General features: G+C 46.3%; 1 protein-coding gene across 5 annotated transcripts in view; it reads right to left on the minus strand.

The window, feature by feature from the left end:
• The window catches only part of MEGF6 (multiple EGF like domains 6), a 177,255-nt gene that overhangs the window by 125,034 nt on the left and 30,884 nt on the right, over positions 1-21,337 (minus strand). For all 5 annotated transcript variants that reach the window (XM_061600698.1, XM_061600697.1, XM_061600700.1 and 2 more), the window contains one exon: positions 10,427-10,531. In XM_061600698.1, the coding sequence (XP_061456682.1) occupies positions 10,427-10,531 (105 nt within the window). The remainder of the gene's footprint in view (positions 1-10,426; positions 10,532-21,337) is intronic.

Raw genomic sequence — 21,337 nt, forward strand, 5'->3', positions numbered from 1 at the left:
GACATCATCTTTCTCCAACTTTAGGCACCAGGCAAAGACCTGCCTGTAAACCCAGCCCTTTGGCCCTTGCTGACCGCTTTTAGCAGAGTGGGACTTGTATGGAAAATGGAAATGGACTGCCTTCAAGTCGATCCCAGCTTATGGCGACCCTATGAATCGGGTTTTCATGGTAAGGGGTATTCAGAGGGGGTTGACCATTGCCTTCCTCTGAGGCTGAGAGGCAGTGACTGGCCCAAGGTCACCCAGGGAGCTTCGTGGCTGTGTGGGGATTCGAACCCTGGTCTCCCAGGTCGTAATCCAACACCTTATCCACTACACCACACTGGCTCTCAGGACTTGTATACCTGCCCTTTATTTATTTTATTTATTTATTTATTTGTTATATTTTTATACCGCCCCACTAGCATAGCTCTCTGGGCGGTGTACAACAAAAATACAAAATACATACGATAAGAATCCATAATAATACAGCAAAAACACATATAAAATAATGAAAATCTAAAATCAATTACAGGAAATTTAAAACTAAATAAGATTAAAATTAGATTTAAATGCCTTAGAAAAGAGGAAAGTTTTAACCTGGCGCCGAAAAGATAGGAGCGTCGGCGCCAAGTGCACCTCATCGGGGAGACTGTTCCACAGTTCGGGGGCCACCACTGAGAAGGCCCTATTTGTATTGATTGTGCTGATTTTAATTTGGTTTTCAATTATCAGAGGATTCTGATGTTTTAATCGGTTTTGTAATTCCTTTCGGTTCCCCTTGTGAGAAAAGCAACCCAATAATAATAATAATAATAATAATAACAATAATAATAATAATAAATGATGATGATGAAGAAGAAGAAGAAGAAGAAGAAGAAGAAGAAGAAGAAATTTATGGACACTTGGTTTGACTCAGAGCAGACCCACTGAAATTAGTAATGCTCAGCTATGGGGCGGTATACAAGTTTAATAAATAAATAAAATAAATAAATTAACTTCAATGAGTCTCCTCTGAGTAGACTCAGCCTTGGATACCACCCTCTGATCCCAGGTCAGAGCACCACAGACAGAGGCAGACTCATGCCTGAGCACTGAGGTTTCCCCAGAGCAGCTGTGAAGTTCAGTTCAGCTGACCCTGTTTTAGCTCTGGGGTGGAGAGGCTGCGGCCCTCCAGATGCTGCTGAACTCAAACTCCCATCATCCCCAACTGTTTGGCTGTCATAACTGGGCTGATGGGAGTTGGAGTCCAACAATATATACCGATGCACGGCTCCCGTTGTCCCTGACCATTGGCCATGCTGGCTGGGGCTGACGGGTATTGGAGTCCAACATCTAGAGGGCCACAACTTCCCCATCTCTATGTTTTTTTAAAGCAAGTGAATCTATCCCCAAACACTCCCCCATCTTGAATGCATTCCACTCTCCCCCAACACACACAATTTAAATGCATTTACCAAACTTCTGCACGCAACTCAATATGCTCCTCGAAGACTTCTGGCGTCCTTCCTGCTCTCTGTCAACAGTGCCTGGCAGACTCTCAGCTTGCCAGCTATTAAATGCCTAGTAGTTAGCTGATGGGCAGGCAGATAGCTCAGGGCGAAGTGGAGCCTTGCTTTCCTCTAGCCCCCCACCTCACTTGACTTGCCAGAGCTTGGAAAAATCACCAACAAAACAAAACTGGGAAATCAACAAAAGGGGCAGATCAACAAGCACAAAACAGGAGGCATGAGCCTCTTTCACCCTTCAGCACCCTATTTCGCCAGCACCCCATATGCAAGGAAGCAAGGCCACCAACCCTGAGATATTCCATGGGGTGCTGTGCCAAGAGCAGAATTTCCCCAGATGACCTAAGTGACCTTACAGGTTTATACAAGGGGAAGAGGTCTTCCAGGTAATCCAGTGCTGCTCAGGGCTTTCTACGTTCACAACAAGATTTTGAACACGGCTCAGTAGCTGATGGGCGGCCAGGGCAATTCCCTCAGCACAGGTCAAATATGTGCACGTCCAGGTGCGCCACCCTGCGCGTTGAAATTCCTGCTGACAATTTCTTGGACGGGCAAATCGAAGACGTGATAGAGCACCAGGCCACCCCGCCTCCTCTTTTTAGGAACGCTTGCAAGATGTTCACCCATAATTATGCCATTAGTAACCCACTGAACCACGCCAAGAAACTTCCCAACCAGCCCTACCGCATGGGAAGACAAAAACCATTGTTTTAAAACAGAACACTCCCACTCCAAACCAAGCCACCTTTGATGAAGCAGACTAGAAGGCCAACACAGACAACTGAATGGCTCAGAGAGCAGTTGAAAAATGTTCATCCTTAAAAGAAGATTATTTGGGGAAATGCGTTGGAGAGTTACCTCCCAGAACTTCTCTGTAAAACTCTAGGGGATGGGGACTGGGAGGTTAGCCCCCTCATGAAGCCCCAAACATGAAGGGACCTTCAGGAATATGCAGGATTAGCTTTGCCCCTTCAATGACACCATTTGTGCTGGCAACAATCCTAAGTTTATGAATGATCTGTTGGGTCTGACGGGGTTTTAAGCACAGAGATGGAAACCCTGATTGGCTAGCTCCTCCACCCCCCTTGATGACACCAAGCATGCCTAGAACACTCCCATATTAATGATCTGTTGGGTCTCAAGCGAGACACCTTCCTCATGTAAAGGATTTCCAACATGGAGATGGAAACCCTGATAGGTTAGCTCTTCCACCCCCTTGATGACATCATGCATGCACAGAACACTGCCACATTAATGAGTGATCTGCTGAATCAGAAGAGGGCCATCTTCCGCAAGTGAAGGGTTTTCAACATGCTCCTGAATGCAAGGGGGAACCTTGTCCCAATTCGAGGTGCAGTGGTAAAAAATGCCTGTCTTTATTGTCCAGAAGAAAAATAAGACAGATGTATATCCCACTGTTTTTCCTCCCTTTGGCAAAAAAGGGTTTGAAGCTGATGCTCTTGTGTTTGGAGAGGTCATTCTCTGGAGAATCAGCAACTTTTTCTTTCTTTCTTTCCACACAAAACATTCTGCAGAAGCCACAGGAAGCCAGATGGATTGGACAAAAAAGGCTTGGTTGGCTTGCACGCTCAGGACACCATACACTATTGGATCAGTAGTAAGTCTGGCTTGGGGCTTGGGATTAAATCTGCTGTAGAAGGGGTTCAACTCACCCTGAAATATCAGGCTCATAGGCTGAGGATTGTACTGTTGACCCCGTGCTGCCCCTCGGTTCTCAGGTGGTGTTCATGGCAAGGAGCGTCTTTATACAATTACAGTATTTTGTAGTGGCCAGAGTACTCGATTAGGACCTGGGAGACCAGGATTCAAATCCCCACTCTGCCATGAAGTTTGCTGGATGACCTTGGGCCTATCACCATCTCTCAGTCTAATCTACCTCACAGGGTTGTTGTGAGGATACTGGAGAGGGAGGAGAACCATACACATCACCTTGAGCTCCTTGGAGGAATGGAAGGATATAAATGTAATAAATAAATAAATAGTGTGCAAGCTATTCCGGAGTCAGTCTTATTTGGGAATGGTTATCCATGTGTAGGGATGGGAGAGGAGTTTGATTCAGTCTGCATTTAAAGGCAAACTTGCCTAATTTGTGCTTTCCATAACAAGAAGTGAACCAAAACAGTCATCCTTCGAAATTTGCACTTCATCGGATTTTGCAGTGCAGTCCTCCCGTCAAGTAATATGTGCAAAACCGCATATGATAGGGTAACGTATGCATTAAAGTGTACATATTATTGAAAATAACATACCAAAATGTATTATATTAGAGGAAATTACTTTGCAAAGATGTGTATAATAGGCAAAATTGCATACAAAAAATATGCATATAAGAAGAAATCCACACTAAAAGGCTGGTGAATTTTCAAGGAAAAAAACTGATGTGAAAATGCAGAGATCTAAATTTAACACTGGGGGGGGGGGGAATAAACCAAAAGTGACAAATTTGCCCATGCCTTAGTCACATCCCATTTAGATCACCTCCAGACTGTCAATATTTTGTGTGAGGGATCCAAGCACAATTCCAATGGATCCAAGCGTTCTGTTGCGCTAGGGCAAGAAATCCGCTTCACGCCATGGCCTTCTCGGGCAGGCAGCCCCTTACGGCCCGTCTCTCTGTCTCACACACACCATGGATTCACCAGCGATGCTGATCCACCACCCCTGCAACCACGGACAAGAAGGTACAAGAGGAGGCCCCCCCCTTGTCGAATGACAGAGCAGAGGCTGCAGCAACAGCCACCCCAGCAGCACCAGAGCAGGAGGAACAGGACGGTGTCCTGACGCATCCCTCCAGGAATACACACCTGGGTGGGTCTACCCTTCAACTGCTGCAAATGCAACAGCCAGGCTGCTAATAGACATTATCAGGAATCGATCACTCAGTACAACACTGGTTGCCAATTGTGCTCTGGGGTCAATTCAAGGCAGTTGGTTTTAACTTTTGAAGCCCTGATATAGGGCCTGGCTATCTGAGAAACTGTCTGTCTCATGATGAAGCCATCTAGCTATTAAGATCTGCAGGAAAGGCCCTTGTGTCATCTACAGAGGCTCGCTTGATGAGCAAAGGTGAGAAGGCTTTCTCCCACGTATATCAGGAAAAAATAATGGATGAAGTTTCATGAGGATTAAAAAAAACATGGAAACTGGTGCAGAAAGATGGATAACCGAACTTAAGACTGGAAGAATGAAAAGCAAACGGTAAGTGACTGATTCATCCATCCCTGCTCTATATTTGCAACTAAGGATAGCGCTTTGTGGAACCTTTGGCCCTCCAGATGGTGCTGGATTTCTGCAAGGATGGCCAACGGCCAGAGATGACTGGAGCTGTCGCTCAGCAACAACTGGAAGGCCAAAGGTCCACCACCACCACCTGATTAATGAAATAGACTCAAGTCTACAAAACCTTACATGCCGTCACATTAGTCTTTAAAGCCCCACATGGTACGCGTTGGTTTGCCTGCAATAAGTCAACCTGGCTACCCTTCCAGGATTTCCTCCATGCATGCAACGCAAAGGGGCTTCAGCCAAAGTCACCTCCAACCGACAGGATGACTAGATGTGGCAAGCAAATTAAACAGGTTGGGCCACTTGCCTCGTCCTCACGCTAAGCATGGCACCTGTGGCCGTGTCGTACATCTCCAATGTGCGGCAGTTGGATTACTCTTACAGACACAGGGATATGAAGCTTCAGTTTGCCAGGATCCCCCCCCCCAAGCAAGCCAGAAGGGTTTTCATCTCTGCCCCCTTGGGGTGCACAGGAAGATTGCTTTCCTAGCCGCATCCCCTCCTCTGTCCAGGGGGATATCTGTGAGCCAACTTAAAGCCACCTTGAGCACATAATGGGATTCAGGAAGATGCATCTGCATTCGGGAGCACATTCCGGCAGCAAAACCCATAAGCTCTTTACAGCTCCGCAGGGAAGTCGTCATCAAGCGGAACAGAATGGCTGGCCTGCGACTGAAGGAGCCCTTTGTTTCCAGGGGAGGGAGAGAGGCAGGCGGGGGGGGGGATGCATTTGGGGAGGGGAAGTTCAGCCTGGCAGTCTGACCAAGGAAAAAAACGGCTTGTTCTTGGGGCTGCTCCAGATGGTTCTTTCAATGCAATAGCCGTGCAGCTCGTTCCTTGGCTGTGGGGGGAAATCCAAACTCTCCCCCCCCCAATTGAGGTTGGAAGGAAAGACAAAAAGTCCTCTTGCAAGAATACAGCATTTTTCCCAGCTCAAAAAAAAAAAAGCAATCTTTTGTTGCCGAAAAAATACAGTCCCTGCAAGTTTATTAGTGAAACACAACAGTGCAAGCTACCAGGATAGGTAAGGTGAAGACAGACAGGTAACAGCTAAAACTGTGCATTGGGGATGGGGGAGTCAGGCCCAGGAGCCAAATGTGGCCCCCAGGCATCTCTGTGTGGCCCTTGGAACACTGCCCAGGCCATGCACCCTCTTTCCAGGCCACCTCCCTCTCAGATTTGTATCCAACACTCGTCCTACTCAGAGCAGACCCATTGAAGTGAATAGATGCATTCGTTTCAATGGGTCCATATTGAGTAGGCCGCAGTGGGATATAACCCTCCACCCACTTTTGCCTCTGGCCACACCCACGACTGGCATGTGGCCTTCAGAAAAGGATGAGACCCTCACCCTGTAAATATCCTCCTTCTCCTGCATTACATTATGAAGAAATAAGAGCAAAAGTAAAAAATGGCATCCGAAAGGAGCTAGAAAAAGCATTTTAGTGGGAGGAAAAAAATATCCTATAAAGCCATCTGGAACAAACCATCTACACCCGGGCTGATGTAACTCCTACGTTAATAGCTACAGAAATCCATTATTTCAGTATAAGCAGATTGCTAACGGGACATATGGAATGTAGGCCAGAAAAGCATGTTGCTCTTTGGCTCAGTCTACCTCTGCGATTTTGTACCCTACCCAATCCAGAATTTAGAAAAGAAAGCAGAGAGCCTGTGAACATCTCTGAGTCAACCATAAGGGCACAGCGTGCGCACAGCCATAGATAACAAACTGCCTCTTAAAGCAGCCTGGTATTCTGTATACACGTCAGTGTACGGTGTTGTGCTGGCATATAAGGTGTTGCATCTGCTTTCAACAGATTATCCGAACAAGACTTCAAATGCATCGACAGTGCTTCTTAAATGTCACCTGTAATGATAATGAAAGTGCTGAAAACAGATGTTCCATGAAAGAAAGTGGGGGGGGGGGTTAGAGTGAATATGCTGAATCAGCAGCCAAACTGTATGATTTTGCGGTTCTCCAGGAACCTGGATTTCTAAAGCGTAAAGCTGGCGCATGTACTTAGCAGCTGGGGGTTCTGAGGCCTATCACAGGTTTACATACTATTACCACCAGGCTGAATATGAGACAAAGGGCTCTAGCTCAGTGGTAGGGAACCTGCATGTGGAAGGTCTCAATTCAATCCTTGGCATCTCCAGATTGGGTTGGGAGAAATCCCTGTCAGAGAACTGCCACAACTCAGTTCTAGAATGATGAAGATGATGATGAACCCGCCTCTCACTCCATGGTCTCAGGGCAGGTTACAACCATTTTAAAACACTCAAAAGCAACCTAAACTACATCACAGAAAATAGGGTGAGTCCTAAAAAATATACGTCTCAGGTGTCAAAGGCCAGGGTGAAGAGGTGTGTCTCCAAGCATTCGCCAAAAGCGAAGTTGCCGGACGCACCTCGGTGGGGAGGGAGTTGCCCCCTAAGGGAATGCCTTTTCTCGGGCCACCCCCTCAAGCTTCCAGGGTGGCGGAACTACCAAACGCTGTTGATCTCTACCCCCGGGAGGGTCTGTAGGGAAGGAGGCGGCCTTTCAGATATCTGGGACTGAAGTCATTTAGGGCTTTGAACACTAATGTGAGCACCTTGAACTGGGCCTGGAAACAAACTGGCAAGCGATGATGATGATGATGAAATGTATTACATGCCCTTCATCAGCAGAGCCCCAGGGCGGGTTACATCAGTTTAAAACGCAATGTTAAAAACAATTAAACCAGATGACAGTCGCAGGAATAGGGTGGGTCCTGAAACCATACACCCCAGGTGTCAAAGGCCAGGATGGAGCAGTGCCTCTTCAGGAGACGCCAACAGCTGTACAGCAAAGGTGCCAGGCGCACCTCTGTGGGGAGGGAATTCCACAACTCAGGGGCTGCCACAGAGAAGGCTCCCTCCTGGGCCGCCGCCACCCTGAAAATCTGAGGGCGGTGGAGCTACTGTGAGGGACCACCCTCTGCTGATCTGAACACCCCAAAGGGTCTGTAGGGAAGGAAGGATGGGGAATTTCAGGCCTGGGAGCCAAATGCAGTCCCCTAGACCCAGGGGTGCAGTCGTCCAGGGTCTCAGTGTGTCTTGGACACCTTACTTTTTGGGGAGCAGGCTCCCAGCAGGGTCCCTATATCTCCAGGATTGTATGAGCCAATCAGCATGAAAGGGAAGTGCATTAGCCACTGAGAAGAGCCTTCTAACCTGCTCCTTTGTCCTTTCCTGCTGATTGGATCAGATCAGAGTGGCTGACTCACCTCCTTTCACTCTGATTGGCTCCAATCAGCAGGAAAGGAGACGGAAGCAGGTTAGAAGACTCTTCTCACTGGCTAACACTCTCCCATTTCATGCTGACTGGCTCCTAGGGACGCCCATTGTTGTGGGAGAAGGCACACTGAGGAGCATGGAGATGACAATGGACAGCAAGTAAGCAAAGGAGGAGGCGTGGTATGACTCTCCTGAAGAGACCCTGCACTCCTGAATGTGCCACTGCTCTACAGCCTAGGCCTCTCTACCTTGCCGTTGGGTCTCTCCCACGTGCCTTTACTGGCCCTCTTGTCACTCAACTGTTTTTGAACTCCGATAAATGCCCATGTAGAGGAGACCCATTGAAAATAATGGATTTGACTCCCTTAGAGATGTTAATTTCAGTGGGTCTACTCTGAGGGATGTGCTAGCATTCCACCCACTCGAATTCAGTACAGAATTTCCATTCGTTCGCTTAGGATCGGTACAAGCTTAGGTACAAGCAGCGGCTAGCAGACAAACCTGTTAGGTCGACGGAACGCCTTCGAACCGGCCCTGGCTCACGGATCCCATTCCTAGCTGGATGAAACCCCAAAAGTTTTGCTTCCCTGGAATATGTCTCTGATAACACCCCTCACTTGCCTGGATGGAGGACAGAGAGGGGGGTAGGTGTGTAGAAACTGGCCTCAGAGAGCCAGACAGCGAGGCATCAAGGGCCACATCTGGCCCCTGGGCATGAAGATCCCTGTACCTGCTATTAACAAACGAGATGTCGAACATGTCACCATCTTTTTACATTGCTTTTTTTAAATAAGCAACTGGGAGGGGAGCAATCCAGACCACAGGGTGACCCCGGGCGGGGAGGGGGGGAAGAAGAGGAATCAATTACGCTCTCCTTCCCCTTCCATGCCATATTTTCCTGATTAGCCTCTCTCTCCTTCCACTCCCTGTCTCGCTGTTCTCGGAGGGGTGGGGAGATTCAAAAAGAGAGAGATAGAGAGAGAAGCATCCATCTATCTCCTTTGCAATATGCAGTTTGACCCTTCAAACATACCAGAGCAGAAATGCGCCCCATTGACCTCAGTGGCACTGAGCTCCCAAACAAACAGGCCAAAGGTCCGTTCATTTTAAAATAAAACCATATAAATTAGCTGTGGGTTTGTCGGGGGGGGGGGAGTTGTGATCCCTGCAGCTATAGTATTTTGTTCTGAAGGAGCAGGGAGACATGCACACAGCCAGCTGCAACAGTGCTCTAAATTGCAGGGCATAAGGAGCGCCGATGGGGTCTCTCCCAGAGGGAGCTTGTACTCAGCAGGGACAGGGCTTAACTACAACTGCAAGAAGGACCAGGGCAGGGAACCAACGGGGGACAAATTCAATGCAGCTTGCTTTTCAAAGTGAGCCTCTCCAATTCACACTTTCCGAAGCAACATGCAAACTGAAACACGGCCATCCTTCAAAATGTGCACTTCTCTGAATTTTGCAATGCGGCTCTCCAGCCAAATAATGTGTACAAAAAAGGCATATATCAGGGGAGAACGTGCACACAAATGTATATATTAGTGAAAACGGTGCTTTTTTTCTGGTAAAAAATGAGGTGTCGGTACTCAACAAACTAGTTGCCAATGGCAGCCAAAAAGGAGGTGCCAGGACTCCGTACCGGGGAGTAACATCATTAAAAACAAGAAGCTCCAAGTGAGAATGACATACAGAAGGTGCACTGCGTTAGGAGAAATCGCTTTGCAAAAAATGTGTGTGTTAGGCAAAATTGCATCTAAAATGTGTTTCTTAGGAGAAGTTGACATGAAAATGCTGACAAATATTGCTGAGGATTTAAAAAAAAAACCAAATTGCTGCAGAAATGTGGCAAACGGAAATTAAGATTGGAAGAATGAGGAACGGAGAGAAGCAAAATGGCAGATCCAGCCAGCCAGGAACATGCTCACACAGTCTCACGATACCAGAGATAGATAAGATTTATACTTGCCTCAGCCACGTCAATCTGCATTCAAACATATCCGTAAACACAACCAACCAGATGAAATTACCAAACTAAATTCAAAACTTTGATTCGCCGGCAGGGAGTTTCTGTTTGTAATGGGGAGGGAGATTCACAAGTTAAGCAGAGACTTTAATGTCTAGAGTGGTGATAGTCCAGTGAGGGTCAGGATGTACCAGAGGCTCTGATGTCCGTTGCTGCAGTGAATCCGCTCCAAGCGTTCAAGGAGCTGCCTTGGAAATAGGTTTCAGTAGCATGGACAGTTTAGGTTAAAACCTGGAGGGGATTCACTGCCCCGCTGGCCAGGTCTTCGGCAGTGCCCGGTGCAAGCGTAGAGTGGGCTCTGTCTTAAGAGTGAAATGGGTGCAGGGGTCACTTGGAAGGGGCTACTCACCATACTGGCAGCAAGGTCCTTGGAAGCCCTCAGGGCAGCGGCAAAACTGAGATGAGCCTTCCACGCACTGGCCTCCATTGAAGCACACGCCATAATTGCAGACAGCTAAAAAGACAGAAGAATGAATGAGACCCATTTACAGGCATTTCCAGCCCAGAGGCCACTTTCCCCTCTGGGCAGCTTTCCAGGGGCCACATGCGAGTGGCAGGCAGGGCCAGTAACAAAAGTGGGAGGAGCCACAAATTTAACCTTGCCTTTCTGCAGTAGGCCAGCTTTTCCACACATTATTTTATTTAAATATTTCTATCCCTGTTTCTAATAGGGCACCCAGGGTGGCTTACAATAAAATCACACAGATACCTAATAAAATTGTACACAGTAAAAAACACAACATTATAAAGTGAATTAAAAATACATAAAATGCAATTAAAATACATAAAATACACATTCACACACCCCTCCTCTACCCTCCGCCCAGCAAGCGGCATGATTAGAGCTCAAGGCCACATTCTAGCCACTCCAGGGGTGGGGCCTGGGGAAAAGAGATGTAGCTGGAGAGACTCCCAAGGGCCAGGCAGAGAGATCTGATGGGCCACGTTTGGACCCCAGGTCTGAGGTTCAAGGTCCTTGCTCCAGAAAGAGGTGCACAAGATTGAGTGGGCAGGAAAGAAATGTCTCTTTTCCCTACCCCTGACAGTTCCTGCTCTCTGTTTGCAAATACCTGCACCTAGGCTCCATCATCAGGGGTCAGCATAAACAGTTATCTGTCACCCCAAAATGCTTGGCCAAGCTCCCATTTCCTGACAGGAGAGGCTCAAATGGTGGCAGAGCACAACTCAAAGGCGTACAAAGAAATTGCACTGGGCGATATCCCTAGAAGGACCATTTAATATACACACAAAGGCGCACACGATCCAGAACATTGAAGCGATTAGCTCAAAATCTGTAGCTCAGAACAGCATGATTACAATTAAGATACCGCAGATCTTAACCTGTGCTCTGACAAGGGGCCTGTTCCAGTGGATGAAGTCCAGGAGTTTTGGACTCGATCCCACCGTGACAGAGACACGCTGGGCTGAACTGGGAAGCCAACAGCAACAGCCTCCCGAGGATAAAGGTTTCGTAACTCCGTGCAAAGTAGCAGATTGGCCAAGGAGCTTCCTGTTGTATACGTGAGCTCCAGGCTCATCCATAGTGCTTTATCCACTGCTAGCTCTACTCAGAGTAGACCCGCTGAAGTTAATGGACATGACTCACTTATCGATTTCAGTGGGTCTACTCTGAGTAAAACATAGTTGGACACAACCTATAGGGGCGGAATGATTTGCATTTTCATGAGAAACTGCCCAGTTCACTTTTCTCCAGCCAACACACGAATCGAAACACAAGAAGCCTTCAAAATCTGTGCACTGGGTTAATTCCAGTGCTAGTCCTACTCAGAGTGAAAAACAGACTGCCTCCAAGTTGTTCCCGACTTATGGTGATCCTATGAATAGGGATTTCATGGTAAGCGGTATTCAGAGAGGGTTTACCATTGCCTCCCTCCGAGGCTAGTCCTCCCCAGCTGGCCAGGGCCTGCTCAGCTTGCCACAGCTGCACAAGCCAGCCCCTTCCTTGTCCGCAACTGCCAGCTGGGGGGCAACTGGGCTCCTTGGGATTGTGCCGCTTGCCCACGGCTGCACAGGTGGCAGGGCACGTAACCCCTGAGCCACTCGCTGTGGGGTGATCTTTAGCTGGCCCTTGACACCCAGGAGACACGAGCGGGGATTTGAACTCACAGGCTCTGGACTCCCAGCCAGGCTCTCCTCCCCACTGGGCTATACCAGCTGTTCCTATTCAGAGTAGCCCTGCTGAAATTAATAGACATAACTAGGAACATACAAAGCTGCCTTATACTGAATCAGACCATTGGTCCATCTAGCTCAGTACTGTCTACACTGACTGGCAGTGGCTCTACAGGACTTTCAGACAGGGGACATCCCCAACCCCACCTGAAGATGCCAGGGATTGAACCTGGGACTTTCAGATGCTCTACCTTAGGTTCATTAGTTTTGATGGGTCTATTCTGAGTAAAACTTAGTTGGATACAATCCAGTGTGTACAAAAGTGTATATATGCACTCATGAAACTAACACACACAAATGCATTGTGTTAAGGAAAAACGCTTGCCAAAATGTGTATATTAGCCAAAGCTGCACACGAACAAATGTGTGTATTAGGAGGAATGCACACCAAGATGCTGACAGACTGAGGAAAATGTTGAGAACATTGAGGAAAATGTAGAGAACTGAATTGAAGGTCACAGATTTCTCCATTCATACACAACCATCAGTGCGGGTGTCGAGTCCCTTCACAAGGCCTCCAAACATGTAGCCAGGGGATTGTGGCCAGCGATCATGGCAGCAACCGACCGCTGCAACTCCCTCAAATGTTTATCCACCCAGTTCAGAGCGGACGTGCACAGGATTGTAGCACAATCTACCCATTCAAACTCGCAACCCTCAAGATTAAACGTGCAATCCATCGTTTTGCCTCTCCCAGATTCTTCCTTTTAAAATTCCAAAGGATTTAAAACAAAAACAAACACTATCGGTGCTATCAGCCAGCACACCCCACATGTTTATTTCAGAGTGAGTGGGGAAAAAAACCCTGTTTGATCAAGACAAATTTGCAAAAGAGGCAACTGGGTGTTCCTACTGATGAAATAAAGCATCTGGGAAGATAAAACAGAGCATCTTAGCATCGCTTGTTGACTTTTGGGATAAAACAACACAGCACGCTTGCAGGTGCCGGAGAGCCTAACAATGGCAATTAGAAGCAGCTATGGGGCAGGATGGGGAAGAGAGAACTCTAGTTTTCATGGCCGTTTTTGAAAGTAACAAAAATAAAAACTAAATAGATAGGGACAGAGTGTTTCTCTCTCTTATAACACTAGAACTCGGAGATATCCAATGAAGTGGAATGTTGGAAGATTCCAGGGAGACAAAGCAAAGGACTTCTTCATACAGCACACAGGGTAGAAAAGAGATTCAGTTTGCATTTCAAGCTGAATCTATCAAACTCGCACCTTCCAAAACAATATAGGAACCGAACCGTCCTTCAAAATTTGCACTTCTCTGAATTTTGCAATGCAGTTCGCCAACCAAACAGGATTTACAAATATGCCTATATTAGGAAAAGGTGTCCATTAAAAATGAATATATTTGTGAAAGCAACATACAGAAAGGCATACTTTCAGGAGAAATTGCTTGCAAAATGTGCACGTTAGTCATAACTATGTGCTCATTCGGAGAAATTGGCACTAAAATGCTGAAGAAATTTCATTAGGTTTTTTTTTTTTAAAAAAAAGCAAATTGAGAAATGAGAACTGAATTTAAGATTGGTAAGTGTGGCGTAGTGGTTAAGGTGTTGGACTATGACCTGGGAGACCAGGGTTCGAATCCCCACACAGCCACGAAGCTCACTGGGTGACCTGGTGGGCCAGTCACTGCCTCTCAGCCTCAGAGGGAGGCAATGTGAAACCCCCTCTGAATACCATGAAAACCCTATTCATAGGGTCGCCATAAGTCGGGATCAACTTGAAGGCAGTCCAAAATGAGAAGCCGAGAGGACCTAAACTGTCAGATCCTTCCATCCCTATCAGTGCAGAATCAAACTATGCATTTCACTCCTGCAATTGGTACTGACGACCACTAGCTTGGATGACAAATTCATGGAGGATATTCCTGGCTCCTGGGCACGATGGCAGTGTTGAGCCTCCACTGTCAGAGGCAGTATGCCTCTGAATACCAGCTGCTGGGCCTTGCAAGCGGGGAGAGTGCTATTGTGCACAGGTTCTGCATGCCGGCTTCTCAGAAGAGGCATCTGGTTGACCACTCTGAGGACAGGATGCTAGACTAGATGGACCGTTGGCCTGATCCAGCAGCCAGGCTCTTCTCATGCTCCTACAATAACCTCATGAGGCCAGCACAAGAAACTAAAAGCAAACTTTGAATGAGAGGGAAAAAGCTTGGGAGGCCCATCACAAAATCCATAAGCCCCACCTCCAGTGGAAGCTGGTCTGTTAGTTAAAGCTGCCCACAGAATTTGTTTATGGGGAGAAATTTGCACTAAAATACTGGATAACTGAATTTAAGATTGGAAAAACAAGAAACGGAGAGGACCGAAATGGGTATTTCCATTGCTAGCGCAAGCAGAGTTCCTACCGCACAGACTCCACCCCAACTAGCTCTGCCCTCCTTGGCATCCACACATACAACATGTGAACGTTTGCAGGGAGGACACCTTCATGCATAGAGCTATAGACACACAGGCTTCCATGCAGCTGAAAGCCCCAACCGCGCAAGGTTTCAGAACATGCAGAAACCTTCATTTGTAGAGTTGTACGTGCAAGCGTTCCATCCCTACAGATCTTCATGCCACAGCTGGCAAGGTGGTAACTAGAGGTTTTGTGTTTTTTTAAAGAGCTTTTTAGTGTTGGGTGGAATCAATAGTGCAGAGGAGATCAAAGCATTTTTGCGCGTCAATTCGGTTGCCAAAGGGGAGCTTGGCGGAAAATAACCCCTCCATACACGCCTGAGCCCAGAAAGAAGATAAATTTCAGTAGAGAGAAGGAATAAATGGATAGGAGAGCACCTCAACTCAAAATGCATTCACCCGCAGAATCTCTTGGATCTGGGGGGGGAAGCCACAGAAGAGAGAGAACACAGATATCCCCAGAGACACACTGGGTGCCTCCAGTCTGTCAGTATTTCGCAGGAGGGATTCAAGCGTATACTGGGAAATTTAAGACGGTGCAACTGGCGCAGCAGATCCAAGTGCTCTGTTGTGCCAATACAAGTCTACATGAAAAAAGAAACTATTTTTGTGTGTGTGGTTAGGAAAGTCAGGGGGAAATGTGTTGGAGAAGTGTGCATATGGTGAATGACTGATTAACAGGAAGATGTGTAAATAAGCAAATCAGGATGAATGCTCACTGTCGTATAAACTCCCTGCAAACAATTCAGAGTGAATGCTGAAGGAAGACCAGGCACTGTCCAATCTCCATGTGAACTTTGTGCCAGCAAATCAGAAGAAATGTTCATTGGCATATAACCTCCTTGCAAATACATCAGAACAAACTCTCGGTAAAGACCAGACATCTTCGAACCCTCCACCCAAACACAAGCTTGTTTACCCATTTAAATGCACAGCACATTGCTAGGTATTGTGTCGTTATTTGCTACATGTGCCACATAATAGTCATTCCGCAGTTATACGAAATCAATCTTTTAGTGTGGCAGCGCTTACACTTTGGAACTCTCCGCCTATTGACATCAAGCAGGCACCTTCACTGCATTCTTTTTGGCGCCTGCTTAAAACATTTCTGTTCAGACAAGCTTATCCAGACATGCAGTTGTTGAGATTAAAACTTTTTTTTAGCCTTTTGTCGATTTTAATTATTTCTTGACGGTTTTTAACAGCCTTTTATTGATGACTATACTGTTTTATTTTTACTTATTGTAAACCGCTTAATAGCCTTGTTACAATCAAGTGGTATACAGATTTTGTTAACAAAAGTCTGTGTTGAAATGGCTTTTTAATATGTTTTTTAAAACGTTTTTTTTAAAACAATCTCTCTTTAACCCTTTTAAAGATGTTTTTAAAGCTTTTTAAAAAATGTTTTTAAGTTGTTTTGTTTTAATGTTTTTTAAAGTCTGTTTTTTATGATGTTTTAAAGTGTTTTAAAGTGTTTTTAGTGCTTTTGTTTGCCGCCCTGGGCTCTTGCTGGGAGGAAGGGCGGGATATAAATCAAATAAATAAAGAAAGAAAGTAATTTCCATATAATCCTTATGCAAGCCAGTCAGGATGACTGCTCATTGTCACCTCCCCGTTAATACACCTCCGTGTTAACTTTGTACAAGCAAATCAGGATGAATGTTGAATAAACGGGTCATCTGGGGGAGCCCATCATTCCAAGCTTGTCATGTTTGCTACTTGCGTGAGCAATCTGCTGCTCTTGCTTTGTAGAAGTTGCCTTTGCCTTGATGTGGATGGCTACATCTGTTTTGGCCACCCTAGAGGAGGCAGCAGCTTCAAAAGCTCCAGAATTGAAATGTGGGGCTGTGGGGGGTTTCAAACAGCTCTATGAAACCACAGCTTTCCAGAGCAATAAAACAAGAGACACTTCAATATTTTATGGTCAGGCTAACTACAACTCTTAACTTTGTGCAATGCAGGGGTCACTTGAGATGTGCTAGAAATCCACCCAATGCAGCTTTCGGTCGCCATAAGTCACAGTCGACTTGGAGGCACATAACAACAACAACTACCATTGCGGATCAGATTTTTATGCAGCGATTTTCCACTGCTATCTTTGAAAATGGTTTTTATTTTTTAAATGCCTGTAAAGCAGCCTTTCCCAACCAGTGTGCCTCCAGATGCTGTTGGACCACAACTCCCGTCTTTCCTGACCATTGGCAATGCTGGCTGAGGCTGATGGGAGTTGTAGTCCAACAACATCTGGAGACCCAAAGGTTGGGAAAGGCTGGGTTCAAGTGTTGATATTAACAATGGCAATTTTTATTTATTTGTTTGTTTGTTTGTTTACTAGATTTATATCCTGCACTTTCTCCCAGTAGGAGCCCGGGGCGGCAATTTTATCGATATTTTGTTTCACTTACCCATATTTCCTTTCTAAACATCAATATTTTCCTTTAAAATTATTGACATTTCCTTTAAAAATATCAACACAGCCAACTTTGGTTCATTCATTTGAATGGGTCTACTCTGAGTAGGCCCGGGTTGGCTACAACTCCACAACATCTCAGCCTATATTACTGATTATAACTTCCATAAACTTTCCTTAGGTTGGGCTGCTGCCATCCGTTATGACTCCCGGTAACGCAGAACCACCCTGACTACACTTCCTGCTATTCTTTTTTCTCTTTTTTTCCTGCCATGGGAAATTAAATGCATTCAGTTTTCCATTTCGGGGAGAATAACGGACAGACCTCGGGCAAGTGCGGGTCCCCAATCTCTGCATATATTCTCTGCAAGTTCAGCGCTTGACATCCCCAGGAAAAAGGTCTGTGCCGGCCCCATGGGCATTTAAAGCAGCCCCATACTGTTTCAAACAGTCACGGCTTCCCCTAAACAATCCCGGGAACTATAGTTGGTTAAGGGCACTGAGGGTTGTTAGAAAACTTTTCCTACCCTCATGGAACTACAATTCCCAGAGTTCCCTGATTGTTAAACTACTCTGGGAACTGTAGCTCTGAGTGGAAGATCCCAGGCTCAACCCACAGCATCTCCGGGTAGAGCTGGGAATGTCCCCCATCTGAAACCCCAGAGAGCTGCTGCCAGCCAGTGTAGACAATACTGAGTTAGGTGGATCAATATCAATACGTCTTCCTCTTTCAACAAGCCTCGTTAAAAATACACACCTCATCCCCATCTGCGCCTGTGCTGGAATTTGCTTTTTAAGATGTCTTCAAATTATTATTATTTCTGTAAAATAAAAAGTTTTTTAAAGGTATTTTGTTTTAATATGCAGTTAAAGATGTTTGGTTTTCAATGGATTGGAAAGTCTGCTCTTCATATGTTTTTAGAATGCTTTTAGCGCTTTGCCACCCCAGGCTCCTGCTGGGAGGAAGGGCGGAATATAAACCTAATAAATAAATAAATGATAAAATAAGACCACTTCCTACATTCTCTGTCCCGTCAATGCGCACAGCCCTTACGTCAGGCGTGGGGAAGCTTTGGCCTTCCCAACGCTGCTGAAGCATAACTCCCACCAGCCCTGAGCAAGCACGGCCAACGCCCGAGATGAAGGGAGATGTAGTTCAAAGAGGCTCTCCGCCTGCCTGACTTGGTCTCCTTATTCTCAGTTGAAATCTCAGCTTGACCGACGTCTGAACCCCACCGCTATGCCGGATTGCTTTTGCATTTGTTTCATTTTGAAACATCCCCACCCGTGGCTGCTTCTGCGGACAAAAGGTAGCATTCACGCCGGGCTGCCCACATCCTCAAGGTAATGAAACGGTGTTGAAAAGCCACCGTCAGAACTCAAGTCAAGACATCAAGGTGGAGTGGAGCATCTCCTGCTCAGCCCCTTTGGAACCGCGTCAGACACCCATGACCATCAGGCCGGCGCCATTTGTGTGTAGTCACATGTTATTTACTTACAGCCCACCGACAGGAGAAGGCGTCATGGGCATAGCTGGTGAGCATGTGGCAAGATGTAGAGAGGGCTGCCAGGCAAGGATGGTGCAGACACTCAATTCAGTTCATACCCTTAAGCTGTGGAACTCCTTCCCCACCAAGGTGCGTCTGGAAACGACTGCACAACTTTTGGCAAATGCTGGAGACGCACCTCTTCACCCTGCCCTTCGACACCTGAGATGTATATTTTTAGGGCCCACCCTCTTTCCTGTGATGTTGTTCGTGTTGCTTTTAACTGTTTTTTATGATTTGCTTTAGAACTGTTGTAACCTGCCCTGGGACCTTTGGGCGAAAGGCAGGTAATAAATTCTAACCATCATCATCATCACTTAAAGACAAACTGACCTAATTTCCACTCTCCGACACAATATGCAAAATCAAAAAAACACAGCCATCCTTCGAGATTCACACTTCTTCAAATTTTGCAATGCAAATTCTCCAGCCAATAATTTGTACAAACACACATCTACTAGGGAAAATGCACATATCAGGGAAATAACTAGGGCTGTGCACAGCCCTTCTCTCTGTTCCATCCCATGGCCCCATCTATGGGTCCCAGATTGGGCTGCTCGACCCTGTCCCAAACTGGGGACCACCCCCACCCCGGATCCAGCCCAGAAACAATTTAGGAGCGGGTCTAAAACCCCATTTTAAATATACAGTCAGGAGAGGAGCTGGAGAAGAGGGAAGACATTGCATCTCATTGTCCCCCCCTCCATTGACAGCATGCAGGTTCAATCCTGCGAGGTGCTCCTCAACACACTTCCAAAGCAGCAGCAACCAGCATCCTGCAAGTGAGCGTGAGGATCCCGTTCAGCACAGTGCTACCTCAAAGGGCAGAAAGGAACAGCGATCACAGCAGGAAAGGCAGTCGTCTTCTTTTGGCCCACACCTGCCACTCCTGTCTATGCCCCACCCCCTTGACAGCTTCAGATCACTCTGGGCCACCCCACCCGACCCACAGTGATCCAGGCCTGTCTCAACCTGACTCAATCAGCATCCAGATTCCTCCGAATCAGCCAGATTTGGTTCAGGACTCGGACCTGGGCCGAATCCGACACAGAGCCCTAAAAATGACATGCAAAAATGCATTTTTGGAGGGGAAAATCACTTCACAAAGATGTGTATTGGGGGAAAGGGCAGAGAACGACGTGTATACATATCTTCTTTCACCCAGCCTCTTAAGTTAAGCCCTTATCCCAGTCTGCGTTGGGGTTGGGGTTGCTTTTAAAGATGTTTTTAAAGCTTTTTTTAAAAATGTCTTTAAAGATGTTCTGTTTTAACATGTTTTTAAAGATGTTTTGTTTTAATATATTTTGAAGTCTGTGTTTATGATGTTTTAGAGTGTTTTTAATGTTTTCGTTTGCCACCCTGGGCTCCTACCGAGAGGAAGGGCGGAATATATAAATAAATAAATATGGAGAAATTTGCAGTAATGCGCTGGTGAATTTTCATGAGGATGTTAGAAAAAAGCAAACTGACACCGAAGTGTCAATAGGATTGAAAAGGTAAGAAAGGGAGAGAAACTGAAATGTCTTTTCGGTAGGCTCATATTCTGCCCTTTCTTCTGACTCTGTAAGCCATCATTAACCATCCAAACAGCCCGGCACAAAGAGGCAGAAGGGTTCAGCAAATGAAAAATAAACATGAAACAGACTTTCTGCAAAAGAAAAAAAAAAAGAATTGAACACAACGTTTATGAGGTGTGATCTGACAGCACGGGAGGAAGTTGTGAATTCATCAGACACAATTGCACACACACAAACTGGAAGCGAGCCACTAGGAAGCCCGACATTTCACAAGGCATTTTACAGATCCCCTGGAGCCATTCAAGTACACAGGCCTCTTCCCACAGTGCCTCGTTCACTGTCTGTTTTCCATGAAAAGCTATCCCTCCAGCTTCCATCTTTCCTTCCAGAGGAAGAACAACTATTATTGAAAAGGGGTGCCACCCTGACAGCACCTAAACCAACAGCCGGGGGAGGGGGGGAATTCTTCATATGGAAAGGAACTTGTAAGGGATAAAGTTGGGAGTAAAGCACTAACGTGTGCGACAACTGACCAGAACCAGTGGGGTGCAATAGACAGAAAGGCAATCTGTTCTTCCCTCTGCTGATTCCTTCTCTGAAGTGTTTGTTGCTTTTGCAGGCTTTGCTCCTCCCCTTCCTCCTAAATGGAAAATTCAGTACCAAATCCAGATTGGACAGAATTCTAGCACATCCCTAGCAACTCCCCCCCCCCAAAAAAAACCTAACAGGGTAAACCTCCTCCAAAACCAGCCCAATGAGGACTGAACATGCTCTGTTAAGACCCACTGAAATGAATGGATCTAGGTTATTCGTGTTCTTTAATTTCAAGGTGTCTTCTCTGAGTAGAACTAGCATCGGATACAATCCTGAAAGAGCATAGGGGACACTGAACAGGCACACTTCACCTGCAAAATTTTGTTGCAGTTGCCACTTAGAGTGAAGGAGCAAGTGTTATTCTCGGGAAGGACATTCATGTTTAATCAACAGGTATTGGATGCATTCATCTGAAGACAGGAAGTATATTAAACCTGTAACCCTATACGCACTTACCAGGGAGTAAGTCCTAATGGGAGGTGAGGCTTACTTCTAAGTAAGCATGCACAGGACTGCATGGTAAACACATCAGAAGAGCCTGGCTGGATCAGGCCAATGGGCGCCCATCTAGTCCAGCATCCTGTTC

This window comes from Rhineura floridana, chromosome 18 (assembly GCF_030035675.1).
Source record: "Rhineura floridana isolate rRhiFlo1 chromosome 18, rRhiFlo1.hap2, whole genome shotgun sequence".
NCBI lineage: Eukaryota > Metazoa > Chordata > Lepidosauria > Squamata > Rhineuridae > Rhineura > Rhineura floridana.